This window comes from Vombatus ursinus, unplaced genomic scaffold, assembly GCF_900497805.2.
Source record: "Vombatus ursinus unplaced genomic scaffold, bare-nosed wombat genome assembly UNPS02014841.1, whole genome shotgun sequence".
Lineage (NCBI taxonomy): Eukaryota > Metazoa > Chordata > Mammalia > Diprotodontia > Vombatidae > Vombatus > Vombatus ursinus.
The window spans coordinates 22,491,614-22,506,323 of record NW_020954619.1 but is presented as its reverse complement, the minus strand read 5'-3'; the positions used below and the strand labels follow the sequence as shown (position 1 = coordinate 22,506,323).

Genomic DNA, 14,710 nt, shown 5'->3' with positions numbered 1-14,710 from the left:
CATTTCTGCCTATGATGTTTGGACCTAGTTGTAATGGTTTCATTGTCATTGATGGAGAAAGGAGTTTGTAAAAAAAAAATTATAATTTTTTTTCAACTTTTTTTTATTGGTTGTCCTCCCACTTTTGTCCTTAGATGCCCTTGTGGTGACTTTCCTTATTATCTTTCTAAACTAGTATTTAAATGCACTATTGAGTGGGATAAATTCCTATTGAATCCATCATAGTAACAAATACCACTCACATATCAACAGATATTTAAGGTGTATAAAGGTCATAGGACAAGTATTCTCAGTCCTGTTTTAGAGGAAACTGAGGTCAATGGAGAAGTGTCTTGTCCAAGGCCAAGAAGTTTCAGAGGCTGAATGTGAGCCCCATTGTTCTGACTCTGGATTTAGCATTCTTTCCACTATCCTACAAAAAAAAAAGACAAAAATCCAGTGATTCTATCCTTAAGAAAACAATCAATTTTAGGTAACCAAACAGTTTGAAATTTGTAAGGAGGAACAGCTAGGTTGTACAGTAAATAAATTTGGCCTCAGACACTTTCCAGCTGTGTGACCCTGGACAAGTCACTTAATTTTGTTTCAGTTTTGTCATCTATAAAATGCATTGGGAAAGGAAATGGTGGGAAAAGGACCCACATGTACAAAAATATTTATAGCAGCTCTTTTTGTGGTGGCAAAGAATTGGAAATTGAGAGGATGCCCAACAATTGGGGAATGGCTGAACAAGTTGTGGTATATGAATGTAATGGAATACTATTGTGCTATAAGAAATGATGAGCAGGCAGACTTCAGAAAAACCTGGAAAGACTTGTATGGTCTGATGCTGAGTGAAGTGAGCAGAACCAGGAGAATGTTGTACACAGTAACAGCCACATTGTGCGATGACTAATATTGATAGACTTAACCTTTCTCAGCAATACAAGAATCTAAGACATCTCCAAAGGCCTCATGTTGGAAAATGCTATCCACATCCAAAGAAAGAACTATGGAGTTTGAATGCAAATCAAAGCATACTATTTGCTATTTTTTTTTCGTCTGTTGTGTTTTATTTCCTCTTTCTGGTGGTTCCTCCTATTGGTTCTAATTCTTACTCACAATATCATTAATGTGAAAATATGTTTAATAGGAAATGTATATGTATAGCCTATATCGGATTGTGCACCTTCTTGGGGAAGAAGGTGGGGAAGGAGGGGGAGAAAAATTTAAAACTCAAAAGCTTATGGAAGCGATTGTTGATAAATCAAAATAAACTAATAAAAAAAGTTAAATTTTTAAAAAAAGGAAATAGTAAACCACTCCAGTATCTTTGCCAAGAAAAACCCAATTGGGGTCACAAAGACTCAGACATAACAGAAAAATGACTGAAAAACATAGAAATCCATGTAGCCAGCAACCACACAGATAGGGTGTGCAGAATGCATTGTAAACTAAGTCTTTCTCAGCCTTAGACTGCCAAGATTTATAATAAGTAACTATTTGGGCCTATAATTGTAAAGAGATTAAGGTGGTGTCGAGAATAAAACCCTGGAGAGACAGAGTTTCTAAGCAATTAATAATCAACTTATTAATTAGGCTAGCTCATAATCAATAAATTGATGGTCAGTGTTTTCTCTTGGTAACCAAAGAAGACAAGGAAGACTCTGAAAACACCTTAAATGAGGTGTGTACCTTCTGACAGGGAACTCCCCTAATCAGTGAAATTCAACCTTGAGTAGTAGACATTTAATGAGGAGATGGGTTAAAAGTCTTCAGTTCCTCCAGCTAAGAATATGGCTTGATCATGACACCCAGTAGCCTCTAGCAATCTAGGCAGGGGAAGCCATTTCCATCCAGATCTCTCTGGCTAATTTTCTCTTCCATGATCCTGAATGGGATAAAGGGCTGTAGTTTTTTCCCCCAGGCAAAGGACTCACCCAGAGTGGATTCTATTTACACTCTAAACAGGAATCTGGTTTCCCAGTTGGGAAATTAGCTAAGGAGCTTGTGTCTTGGGGACTAGTAGTAAACTTATTCCTTTGTTATGCCCTTCAGAGACTGACTGACTGACCTTTTCAGGAGTGGGGTCTTAAAAGAAGCAAAAGGAAAAGGATGGATCACAAATTAAAATTAGTTATTAATATAATCATATAATATTAATGTCTTTCAGGGGATAAAGAATTATCTTTGTTCTTACTACATATTTGGAAATCTCAATGACCTCCTGCAGTCACGTGATCTGGACTCAACCCATCCACCAGAGAACTTTAGGATGAGGGTAGAAGAGACATAACTAAGGAAAGGTGATCTGGGCTCTGTCCCAAGGTACCAAATTGAGAGGACACTGTCAACACTTGCAGTGTAAAAACAGCAAAGCTTAGCACCTAGTTAACAAGAATTATTAGTTAAAATAGGAAAGTAATAGTAATGATGACAATGAGAGCATTTGTACACTGCTTTAAGGTTTGAGAATTGTTTTACAAATATCTCATTTTATCCACACAACAATCCTCAGAAGCAGATGCTATTGTTATACCCATTTTACAGCTGAGGACACTGAGGCAGATAGTGGTGAAATGATTTGCCCCAGACTCACATAGCTAATAAATATCTGAGGTCAGATTGGACCTCAGGTCTTCCCGGCACCAGGCCCAATACTGTCTACCACACTGCACTAGATGGCAAACTAGGGCAAGTTCTTCTACAATGCCTTCCTTCTTCCTCCTCACCCTCCATCCATATACGCCAAGCTTCCTAGCACAGGCCTCATTCTGGGTTTCTAGAATCTCCATCACTTCCTCACTCCTTCCCCAATAAAGGGCATCCTTCAGGCTGCTTGTCCTGGGCAGTTTGTGGTACTAAACCCACATGCAAAAATTCCTGTTTATAGAGCTCTGGATGGGGACACTCTAGTCTAGGAAAATGGAGAGGAAAAGATTCTATACCTGCTTTCTCATATAATGGTTTGATCAGTTACCTAATTTGGAAGCTGGTGGTTTCTGGAGAAGTGGAGGTGCCTTCCAGCTCTTTAAGCATGGCCAGTCAAGGAGAACATCATTCTCCCAGAGAATTAGGAGCCCCTAGATAAAAAGTGGCCAGACTGACTTCCTGGCAGAGACCTGAAGCCTCCTCTATCAGCCCAGCGGCTCATCCTCTCAACTGACTCCTTCCACCATGAGAACTGTGTTCCTTTTCTCTGTTCTTCTCCTCTTTGTGGCCCTGATACCACCAGGTAAAGTAGGATTGAAGTGATGGTAGGGGATATGCTGCTTGGGGAAGCTTTCTACACTACTTTGGTCACCTCAGCCCCACAGACCATTTCTGAGAGTTGAGTTCAATTTTATTAGTTTATCCAGGTCCAGGCCTTTTCCAAACTGTTAAGTTAATTATCGGTTTGGATACTTTCAGCATCCAGTTCTCTTTCTTCCTATCAACATTTAGCAACTCTCCCTAGCACCCTTTAACTGCCCAAAGGTTTTTTATGCATTTAAATGCATTATTATGCATTTTATTATGCATTATAAAATGCATTATTATAAATAAATAAAATGCGTTATTATGCATCTCTCCTTTTTTTCATTTTTAAAATCTTCTGTTTTATATCAGCTTCATTTTCAAATAATTTTCTCCTGCCTTCCAAATCCAGAGAGAATTCATCTGTAACAAAGAATAAAAATGAAAGAGAAGGAAAAAATTCAGTAAAACCAACCAAGATATCGACTGAGACTGAAAGTATATTTACAGTTCGACACCTACAGTCCCTCACTTCTACAAATATGGCAGGAAGATGTATTTTCTCATCTCTTCTTCAAAACCAAGTTCAGTCATTAAAACTACATAGCTTCCCACTTTTTGGTTGGTTTGTTGGTCTTTCCATATTTACATTATTAGTAAATTATTATTATTATTAATCATTATGGCCATTATATTCTCTTTTTTTCTGCTGAATCCACTTTGCCTCAATTCAAATTAGTTTTTCTATGCTTTTTGTATTGTACTTCCTCCATAATAAAATTCCACTGCATCTATGTACCCTGATTTCTTTAGCCTTTCTCCACCTTGCAGACATCTACTTTGTTTCCAATTATTTACCACTATAGAAAATGCTACTATAAATATCTTACCATCTACTGGGCCTTTCTCTCTATCTTCAACCTCCTTGGTGTATATGATTAGCAATAGATCTCTGGGTCAAAGTGTATAGATATTTTAGTTACATTCACAACATAATTTCCAATTGCTTTCCAGAATGGTTGGACCACTTTACAGCCCCACCAACAGTACATCAGAGGACTTATCTCTCCAACATGCCCGTCATTTTTCAGATGAGGAGATCAACCTATAGAACTAAAAAGACCTACCTAGGGGCATATATTGAGTTAGAGGGTGAAAGTATCCACTCCCTAGAAGAACCTGTCCCTTTTTCTTTCTCTACCTTAGTTCTCAGTGACTTAAATTAGGGCATCCTAGAGTTCTACAGAAGAGTCAAGAAAGATCCTCTGAAAATGAAAAGGTAACTGTTGGCATAACAGATACTGGGGCCTGGAAACAGGAAGACCTGAATTCAAATACAGCCTCTGACACATTCAAGCCATGACCCCAAACATGTCACTTAAACTTCTGTCTGCTTCAGTTTCCTCAACTCTAAAATAGGAATAATAATAGCCCCTACCTCACAGGTTTGTTATGAGGATAAAAGAGATAATATTTGTAAAAAATCAGCACTGTAATATGTAGCAGGCTCTTAATAAATTCTTATTTCCTTCCCTCTCTTCTTAACTATCCTTTTTAACATGGAAAAAAGTGTGAGGGGGAGTTCAGGAAGTTTATAAATGAGGAGAAGTCAGTAAAGTTCTAGTGCAGCCCAATCTCAGGCCCAGGCTCAGTAGTCAATTTGCATGACAATGGCTTGTCCTAGCACTCTGAAGATTCTTCAGGTCTCCAGGGAGGTAGTTCTGGCCATCATCATGCCAGACCAACCCCACTAGTCACTACTCTAGTGGATACTCTAGACATTGTTTAGTTAGATTTCAGCATCCTAACTTGATGGATAAGATATAAAAATATGGGCTAGATAACAATAGTTGGATGGATTAAAGACTGTTTGAATGACCAAACCCAAAGAGTAGACATTAAAGGGTTAATTTCAGTTTAGAAGAAAGAAGTCTAGAATTGCAGATGATATGAAGATTGCTAACAAGGAATGGACTTGGGATCCAAAAAGATCTCACAACCTAGAACAGTGGGCCAAATCTAATATGATGATATTTAATGGAGATGAATGTAAAGTTTTATACTCATGTTCAAAAAAATCAACTTCACAAAGTCAAGATAGGGGAGGCAGAACTAGAAAAGAATTTCTATAAAAAATATCTCAAACTTTTAGCTTACTGTTAGAACAATACGAGTCCATTGTGTGATATGACAACCCAAAAAGCTAATATGATTGTATGCTGCATTTAGAGAAGTATAGTGCCCAGAAGAAGAATGGTGATAGTTATCCTGTGATTGTGTTCTGCCTGGGTCTAACCACATATGGGATATCATATTGATTTCTGGGTATCGCATTTTAAGACGAAGTTTACCAAATTGGAGAAGACCCAAAGGAAAGCAAGTAGGATAGTGAAAGACCTTGTAATATACCATGGATCATGCCATATGAAAGTCATATGAAAATTAGTTGATGGAAATAGTGCTGCTTAGCCAGGACAAGAGAAGTCTTAGGCAAGATAAATGAGCTTTCTTCAAGTATTGGAAAGACCTTCACTTAGAAGAGGGATTAGACTTGTTCTCCTTGAGTCCAGAAGAGAAACTAGAAGCAGTTGCTAGAAGGTGAAGCTAATTTAAGTTCAAAGAAAAGAAAATATTCTTTAAAATTATGTAACAGTAGGATGGACTGCCTCAGCAGTAGTAGTTTTGCCCTCACTTGGAGATCTTCAATTAATTGTTAAATGACTACTTAGTGAAAATGGAGCAAAGGTTCTTCCTATGTAGATACAGACTAAAGAGTCTCTGAGGTCGCTTCTACCAGAGATATTCTGATCCCGTAACCCAATAATGACCATACTAAGATTGGCCTCAATTATGAGCTTCCAACACCAGAAAAGTGTGTGGAAAAGCAGGATATACGATCATCATGTATAGCCTAAGTCGGGGTGGAGAACCTGTGGCCTAGAGGCCACATGTGGCCCTGTAGATTCTCGAGTGTAGCCCTTTGACTGAATCCAAACTTCACAGAACAAATCCTCTTAATAAAAAGATTTGTTCTGTAAAACTTGGACTCAGTCAAAAGACTGCACCCAAGGACCTAGAAGGCTACATGTGGCCTCTATGCCACAAGTTCCTCACCCCTGGCCTAAGTCATTTGGTATGGTTTAGTGGAAAAAACTATAAATCTGTATCAGAAGACCAGAATTTGGATCCCAGATCTTATGTTTACTAGCTATATCAATCTAAGCAACTCATTTTACATGTCTAGACCTCAATTTCCTCTTATATCAAGTGGGGATAATAATATTTTATAGGATTTTCATGAAAAAGTACTTTGTAACATAAGACACATGTGTTACTACTATTGGGCACTTGACCTTGCAAAAAATTGAGGATGGAAAGCCCTATAAGCACACCAGAGGGAGGCACCATTAGCACAAAGCAAAATCCAGCCCAGCCCAAGCAACGAACAACATAATAATGTAGAAAGAGAACCCAGGGAAATGTCCCCTAATGTACCCTCACTTAACCATCCTGTCTTCCTGAATAATCTCTCCTTTCTAGATTTTCATGACAGTTCTTTCTCCTGGTTCTTCTCCTGTCTGACTCTTCCTTCTCAGTCTCCTTTGGTAGATCACTATCCATTGCCCATTCTTTTGGCATGAGCATCCCTCAGGGATCTACCTGGTCCCTCTTCTCTCCTCTATCTCTATTCTCTTTCCCTAAAAACAAGTCTGATAGAGCCAATAACATGGTAGACTTGGAGTCAGGACAACATGGCGTTGAATCTCATCTCAGTTATGTGACCTTGAACAAGTCACTTACTATCTCTAAGATTCATTTTGTTCATCTGTAAAATGGCAACAATAATGCCCATCCTATCTTCCTCACAGGGCTATTCTGAGGCTTAGATGAAATAATGTATATAAAGTACTTTGTAAGCCTTTAAGTTTGGCATACATGCCAGTTATGATTACTAATAATCTCATTAGCCCCCATGGACTCAATGATCATTAAGAGAAAATATGGTTTACTGGTTAAAGCTGGACGTGGAAGCAGGAAGATCACTATTTAAATCTTACCTCTGATACTCACTACCTTTATGACCATGGACAAGTCATTCCACCTCTCTGATCTTCAGTTTCTCCATCCATAAAGAAAGAGTGCTGGACTAATCACCTATGACTTGCATTCTTGCTCTAAATATATGACTCTATGTTACTTACATACATGAATCCCAATTCTACATAGCTATTCATGCCCTGAGCTCTAGGCCCTAATCCCAACTGCCTACTGGATAGCTCTACTGGGATTAGCCATGCACCTCAAGCTCTCACTATAAAATTTACTGCCTTTTTTCTTTAGTAGAGCCATCTCCCTAATTTCTCTGTTTCTTTGGAAGGCACCACCATCCTTCCAATCATTGAGCTTTGCAATCTTACAGTCATGCTCCATTCTTCCTTTTCCTTCACCCGTCGACATCTAATTACTTTTGTTGACTATAGCTCCACAACATCTCTCAAATATGTCTCCTCTCCTCTCATACAGTTACCACTTTGGATCAGACTCTTATCACCTTTCTCCTAGACTATTGAAATAGTCTCCTAATTTGTCTCCTTGCTTCAAGTCACTACCTAATTCCATCCATCCTCCATACACTGCTAGGTGATGCAGTAAGTAGAGTACTAGGCCTTGAGTCAGGAAAACCTGAATTCAAACCCAACCTCAGACAATTACAAGCTGTGTGACCCTAAATAAATCACTTCACCTTGTTTGCCTCAGTTTCCTCATCTGGAAAATGAGCTGGAGAAGGAAATGGCAAACTACTCCAGTATCTTTGCCAAGAAAATCCCAGAAGAGTCACAAAGAGTCAGACACAACTGAAACAACCGAACGACAACATATAGACCTTTAAGGGCTGCTAAGCCCTTTACATATGTTCTCATTTGCTCCTCATAACAACCCTATCAAGTAAGTACTATAATTATCCTCATTTTATAGACAAGGAAACTGAGGCTATTAAAGATTGTCTGGAAGTAAATGTCTGAGGCAGAATTTGAACTCAGGCCTTCCTGACTCCAAGTCTAGACCTCTACCCACTACGCCACCTAGCTGCCTATCACACATCATGACAGTATCACCACATATGAAATTTGAACAATGAAATTATGGAGAAAACTAAGCTGAATGAGGATTTCTCCAATTCCTTTATTTCCTTCTAGTTCCAAGGATCTGATGGTGTTTTTCCCCCCAATGCTTTATGAGAGAATCTGTGCCTTTACTGTGCCAAAAGAGGACAGAAAAGAGGAAACATGGCTTGGGTGTCCTTTTCCAGGAAAAAACAGAGAAAGGACTATTCTAGCACGGGATCTAATGGGCAGTGAAGGAAGTCAAAGCTTATAAAAACATCATCAACAATAGAAATCAGCTAATACCACCCAAAGACAGAGCCACAAACAACCTTTATAAAATTTTTAAAAATCAATAATGCTAGATGCAAAGGAGTCCAATGGCAGGTTTGGGCTCAGCACCAAAGTGTTTGGTTGTTTGTTTGCTTGTTTTTTTCCATCCAGAGCCATCATGGTATAGGAAGCTCCCAGGAGAAAACCCCCTCTCCACATGAAGTTCTACAGCTCAGTCTCAGAGCTGCCTGTGGCAAGGAAAAATGACTGCCCAGGGTTCATTCAGCCAATACACATGCAGGAACTGAATCCAGGTCTGCTTGACTTCCAGACAGATTGTCTATCTTCTACACCAGGGGTTCTTAATTGCTTTTATGTCATAGACTCCTTTGGTGGACTGGTGAAATGTATGGACCTCTTCTGAGACAAATGTCTTTAAACAAATAAAATAAAATGCATAGGCTAACAAAGGAAACCAATTATATTGAAATGCACTTGTCAAAATATACTTTAAAAGTTCAGGGACCCTAGGTTAAGAACCTGTACACAATATATCATTAAACCACTATAGAATCATTCTTGCTATTGCTTTTGGCATCTCAACAGATATTTCAGCCAAATTAGGTTTTTCTGGATCTGTATCTTAATACTACAACTAAAACCAGTCATCATGATGGCCTCATGGCCATTCAATTCCACTCTTATGATGTGTCAAATAAGCCTGTGGCACAGACTCCCTTTTTTTCTTTTTTATTCACTTCAATTCAACAAACATTTATTAAGTGCCTACTAGGAGCAGGTTCTACAATAGGTATTGTAGAAACAAAGGTAACATGAAAAAACAGTCCCCGCTCTCAAGAACCATTGTATCGCCCACCTCTGTCCCTTTGCACTGGCCTCTCTCTATGCTTAGAATGTATTCTTTTCTCAATTCTAACTCTTAGAATCTCTAATTTCCTCAAACCCTAGCTCAAAAGCCACATGGGCCTTTTCCTGATCCACTTCCTAGCAGATAGTGCCTCCCTCTACCATTGAAAAAGAAAAGGACCTTATTTATTGTTTTTTTTTTTAATTTTTTGGAGTAACAATATGTTTATATCAAGACACAGGGAGCAGTGGTCTTGGAGTCTGCAAAATATGGTTTCAAATCCCACTTCTTATACATGTAACCCTGGACAATGTCCCCAGGAGATTCTTTAAAACTAATACTTGCAGAAAGGGTGTCAAAATGCTCTCTTTAAATAACCCCATTTCAGAAAAAGAAATTGAAAAATCCATTAATGAACTCCCTAAGAAAAAGTCTCCAGGGCCAGATGGATTTACAAGTGAATTCCATTAAACATTTAAAAAACAATTAATTTCAATACTATATAAACTATTTGGAAAAATAGGTGAAGGAGTCCTACCAAGTTCTTTTTGTGATACAAATATGGTGTTGGCACCTAAACCAGGAAAAGCCAAAACAGAGAAATAACATTATAGACCAATCTCCCTAATGAATATAGATGCAAAATTTTTAAATAAAATATTAGCGGAGAGATTACAGCAACTAATCATGAGGATAATACACTATGACCAGGTGGGATTTATACCAGGAATGCAGGGCTGGTTCAATATTAGGAAAACAAACAGCATTATTGACTATATCAATAACAAAATTAACAGAAATCATATAATTATCTCAATAGATACAGAAAAAGCTTTTGACAAAATACAACACCTATTCCTATTAAAAACACTAGAGAGCATAGCAATCTTTTCCTTAAAATGATAAGTAGCATCTATCTGAAACCATCAGCAAGCATAATATGTAATGGGAATAAGCTAGAAGCATTTCCAATAAGATCAGGGGTGAAACAAGGATGTCCATTATCATCACTGCTATTCAATACTGTACTAAAAATGTTAGCTTTAGCAATAAGGGAAGAAAAAGAAAATGCTCTTTTTACAACTAGGAGCTCCTACATAAATAAATCACAGGTCTGGCTTTTAAAAAATTCTTATATATACTTACATGGACACATGTTGGCTCCCACAAAAGAATACAAGCTCAATGATTTATTACAGATCTGTTTTTGAATCTGTAGCACCTAACAAAATAACTGTCATACTGCCACACAGTTGAGGAGTGCCTTAAAATCCTTGTTGATTGACTGATTTATTCAACAAAATATGTGCACAGATAAGTAAATACAAGGAATATAAAAAGCAATGCAAAATAAGGTCAAGAGCCAGAAAGCCCAGACACCAAGGTGGGCATCTAACAAGGCCTCAGCTAGAGGAGGCGACTTAGTCCTGTGTTTAGGTAAGATAGGGCTTCTGAGAGGCAAGAGTTTAAGCCAATTAGAATGGCCATTGGACAAATGGAGTGCATGACCTCCTATCACAGCCAAAAAGAAAACAAGCACCCCTGCCTGTTAGGACAGCACAGTCTCTAAGGAGAGTCTAAAGCAAAGTCTGACATTTGCTGTTCAGAGGCAGACTATCTCACTTTTATCTTCACATCCTCAGCTCCTGTCATAGTTCCTGACACATAAAAGACACTTAAGAAATGCTTATTGATTGTTTGATTGATTGATATGATGTGCCAGGCTCTGTGCTAAGTGCTTGGGATAAATATACAAAAGGGACACATCCTTCCCCTCATGAAACTCACATTCTACTGGGAGGACAAATGTGTACATAGCTAAGAACACACAAAAAGCATAAAAAGTGATTTTGAGGGCAGCTAGGTGGTGCAGTGGATAGAGCAACAGTTCTAGAGTCAGGAGGACCTGAGTTCAAATCCAGCCTCAGACACTTGACACCTACTAATTGTGTGACCCTGGACAAGTCACTTAACCCCATTGCCTAGCAAAAAAAAGAAAAAGAAAAAAAAGTAATTTGGGGAGAGAGGGGTAACAGTTGAGGAGGGGTAAGGAAATGCCTTATGTAGGAGGCAGCACTTTAGTTCAAATCTACAGTATCATCAGTTGTTGAGTTTCTGCTCCCCTGTTTTTTCAGTGTCCAAATCTTGCCAAGACCTAACCTTGTATGACTCCCAACCATCCCCATCTGCCTCCTTTGCACTTATTTACATGGTGCTGAAGGATGTCACATCATCATGTTGACTGGATTGACCTCGAAATTTATGTTATCCAATCTCAACAACTTCCCCGAAATTCGTACTCTATTCTACTCTCCACAGCTGACATTTTAAACCTTCTCTTTCCTCCTCAAACCTTCCATACTAACCCATGTACTCACTCTCATAACCGAGGATCTTGCCTGTTTGAGAAAATAAAGATCATTTGAACTCTCTCTTCTCCCTTTCTCAAAAACTCAAAACCCCTTCACTTCATCCCCAATTGTCTTCTTCATTACTGTACCTCTTGCAAAGAGGTGGCCCTTCTTCCAATGTCAACCTCTCCATATGTGCCCTTGATCCCATCTGCTCGCATCTTCTTAAGCACATTGTCTTCATTACCATCCGTTCTCCACTAGAACCCTTAATTTCTTTAGTTCAAGCATTACCTACTGACTGCATCCTTTCATAATTTCTTTTAATGCCTTCCCCCAAAAAAATTATCTCAGAAAGATAGAATGGCAAAGGGAGGAGGGAGCTTACAGGGGTCAAGGAATAGAAAAGTTAAGTGTGAAGATGACCCTCAGTCACCAAATTTAGTCAACCCTCTACTACCTTGTATCCCTATAAACACAACTTCAAAGCATAAAGACACATTTTACCATTGGTTTCTTCTTCCTAAGAGTCCCAAGAGATTCAGGAATGAGTTAATGACTTTGCTCCTTGTGTTTTATGCAGCCAGCAATAGTATGTACCATGGTTCAAGACTATGTGTTCAGCTGCAAGGTGTCTGCAGAAAAGACAGTTGCAATACAATAGAAGAGAGGATTGGTCACTGCACAACATACAAACCATGCTGTCGAAAGTGGTGGTTATCATCATTTATGCCAACACCCGAACCCATGTGAAAAACTGTATAGGTCTGGATACATGCAAAAAAAGCACTGAGAGCCTCAGAGTATCCAGACAGAAACTGATAAACCATCTTCTTAAAAATCCAACTTCTAGTGCTTCTTTGGTCAGAAATAAATATTGATTTAAACTGTTTCTGTGCTTTTTCCCTGGAGGTATCTAACTTGGATTCATTTAAAAGTCCAATAAAGATTTTTCTGAGTCCTAACCTTAAGAAGTTTCAAATGATCAAAGAAAAGAATGTAATTATTGTAATATCACATGGCATGAAGGTGTGTGTGGTTTGGGTCCATTTTTCTTGTCACATACACTAAAAATTCAGTCAAAGACTCTTGCTCAAAGGTGGTATATCCTGGGCTAGTCCTTTCTAATCTGGACTACATCTGGAGAGGGTTGGGTGAGGCAAGGGCTGCAAGCTTCTCAACACAGTTCAGTACCCCCTCTAGAGGGCACTCAAAATTTGAGAAAAGCAGTCAAGTTGCTTTTTCCTGTTACCTGAAATGTCTCCATGCTTTGTCATTTCTCTTTTGGCAAAATGCTGGGAAGGAAAGTGGATTTTCCCTGTGGTCCTAGTCTAGAGATAAAATAAAATATTAAAAAGTGAACTCTGTTACAAGTATCTGGATCCAGCCCTTACCTAAATGTAATTAACTCTCAGCTCTCTTCTATCTGCACCCACTTTGATTCAGACATATAACGTATGAGTCTCCACAGCTTTAATCTACACTGAAATAAAAGGAAAACAGGCAGACTCTTCTCCACCAGAAAGGAGATAGACTATCACTCCCTTTCTCTCTCTTCCTTTCTCTCATGATCTTTTCCCTCCCTCCATCCCTAATATTCAGTATGGATGGAGAAAATTATATAAACAAGTGCACCTGAGCATCAAAAGGAATTGGGGGGTGGGGAGGGGAAGGGCTCTTGCTCTCTCTCTCACAAACAATGAAAAGTAAAGCTAGAGCTAAGGTTCTTCCCAGCTTTCCTGGTCAGAAATAGAAACTTATGGTCAATGAAGACCTTAGATTTTGACATAGCAGCTTGGTGGCACTAAGGAACTGTGGTCAAGAAGATCTGAGTTCAAATCCAACTTAAGACAGAGAGTAGCTGTGATCCTGAACAAATTACTTAACCTCTGTCTATCTCAGTTTCTTTATTTGTAAAATAGGAATAATAATAATAATTTAGGTGCTGTTATTATTTAGGGCTGTTGTGAGGATAAAATGAGATACTTGTCCTTCTAAGCACTTTTTTTTAAGCACTTTGAAAACCTTAAAGTGCTACAGAAATGCCCTTTGTTGTTATTGTTGTTATGGTATCTTCTCCGGCAGTCTGAATAAGACGTCTCACCAGCTTTAACCACCTACTCTTGTCATGCTGCTTCAGATCATTGCTCCTTGACTTTTGACCTTAGCAGTTCCAAAGAGAGGAAAGAGAGACTACAACATACATTGACAGTACCCCTCTCATCCTGTCCTTTGTCCTAAAGGGATTAGTCAAACCCCAGAGCCAATCTCATTTCTCAGAATATGTTGATCTTACCCCATCTTGTTCAGTCCTTCAGTGTGCCTGACTCCTCATGACTCTGTGGACCATACTGTCCATAGAGCTTTCTTGGCAAAGACACTGGAGTGGTTTGCCATTTTCTACTCCAGTGGATTATGGCAAACAGAGGTTAAATGACTTGATCAGGGTCATACAGCTAGTGAGTGTTGAGGGTATGGATTTGAACTCAGGTCTTCCTGACTCCAGCCCTGGCACTCTATCCACTGAGCCCATCTAGCTGCCTTACTCTACCCTCCCCTATCCCCCAAATTGTTCCTGGGGCCATATTACAAGAGGCAGTGAAAATGTGAGGAAATTGTCCCATTTTCACAGAACTGACCTTGAAATGTAGTCTTGAGTGCTGCAAATGTATGAACACAATTGGAAGGAGATAACTATTGGGTTGGATTGGGGAGGGGGAATCTATATGATTAGGAAATGAGAGAAAATAAGAAAGTCAGGAAAGGGAAGGAAAAATGGGATGAAGAAGTGGAAAGATAAGAGAAAGAGACAGACAAGAGGCAAGAGAAGGGATGGGCCAAGGGAAAAGGGGAAAGAAAAAGTGGAAAACATGTTAAATTTGGAGCCTTAAGACTTA

General features: G+C 38.9%; 1 protein-coding gene across 1 annotated transcript; it reads left to right on the top strand.

Moving 5' to 3' along the window:
* Positions 1 to 3,156: 3,156 nt before the first annotated feature.
* On the top strand, positions 3,157 to 12,566 carry DEFB130B (defensin beta 130B). The gene is made up of 2 exons (XM_027840294.1): positions 3,157 to 3,214; positions 12,397 to 12,566. The coding sequence occupies exons 1-2, from the start codon at positions 3,157 to 3,159 to the stop codon at positions 12,564 to 12,566; spliced, it is 228 nt and encodes a 75-aa protein (XP_027696095.1).
* The last annotated feature ends 2,144 nt before the right edge of the window (positions 12,567 to 14,710 follow it).

Excerpts from the sequence above, each read along its gene's own strand:
- DEFB130B (XM_027840294.1), top strand. The coding sequence starts at position 3,157 with ATGAGAACTGTGTTCCTTTTCTCTGTTCTTCTCCTCTTTGTGGCCCTG. Across the intron at positions 3,215-12,396 it reads TGTGGCCCTGATACCACCAG|CCAGCAATAGTATGTACCAT; the intron begins GTAAAGTAGGAT and ends TGTTTTATGCAG.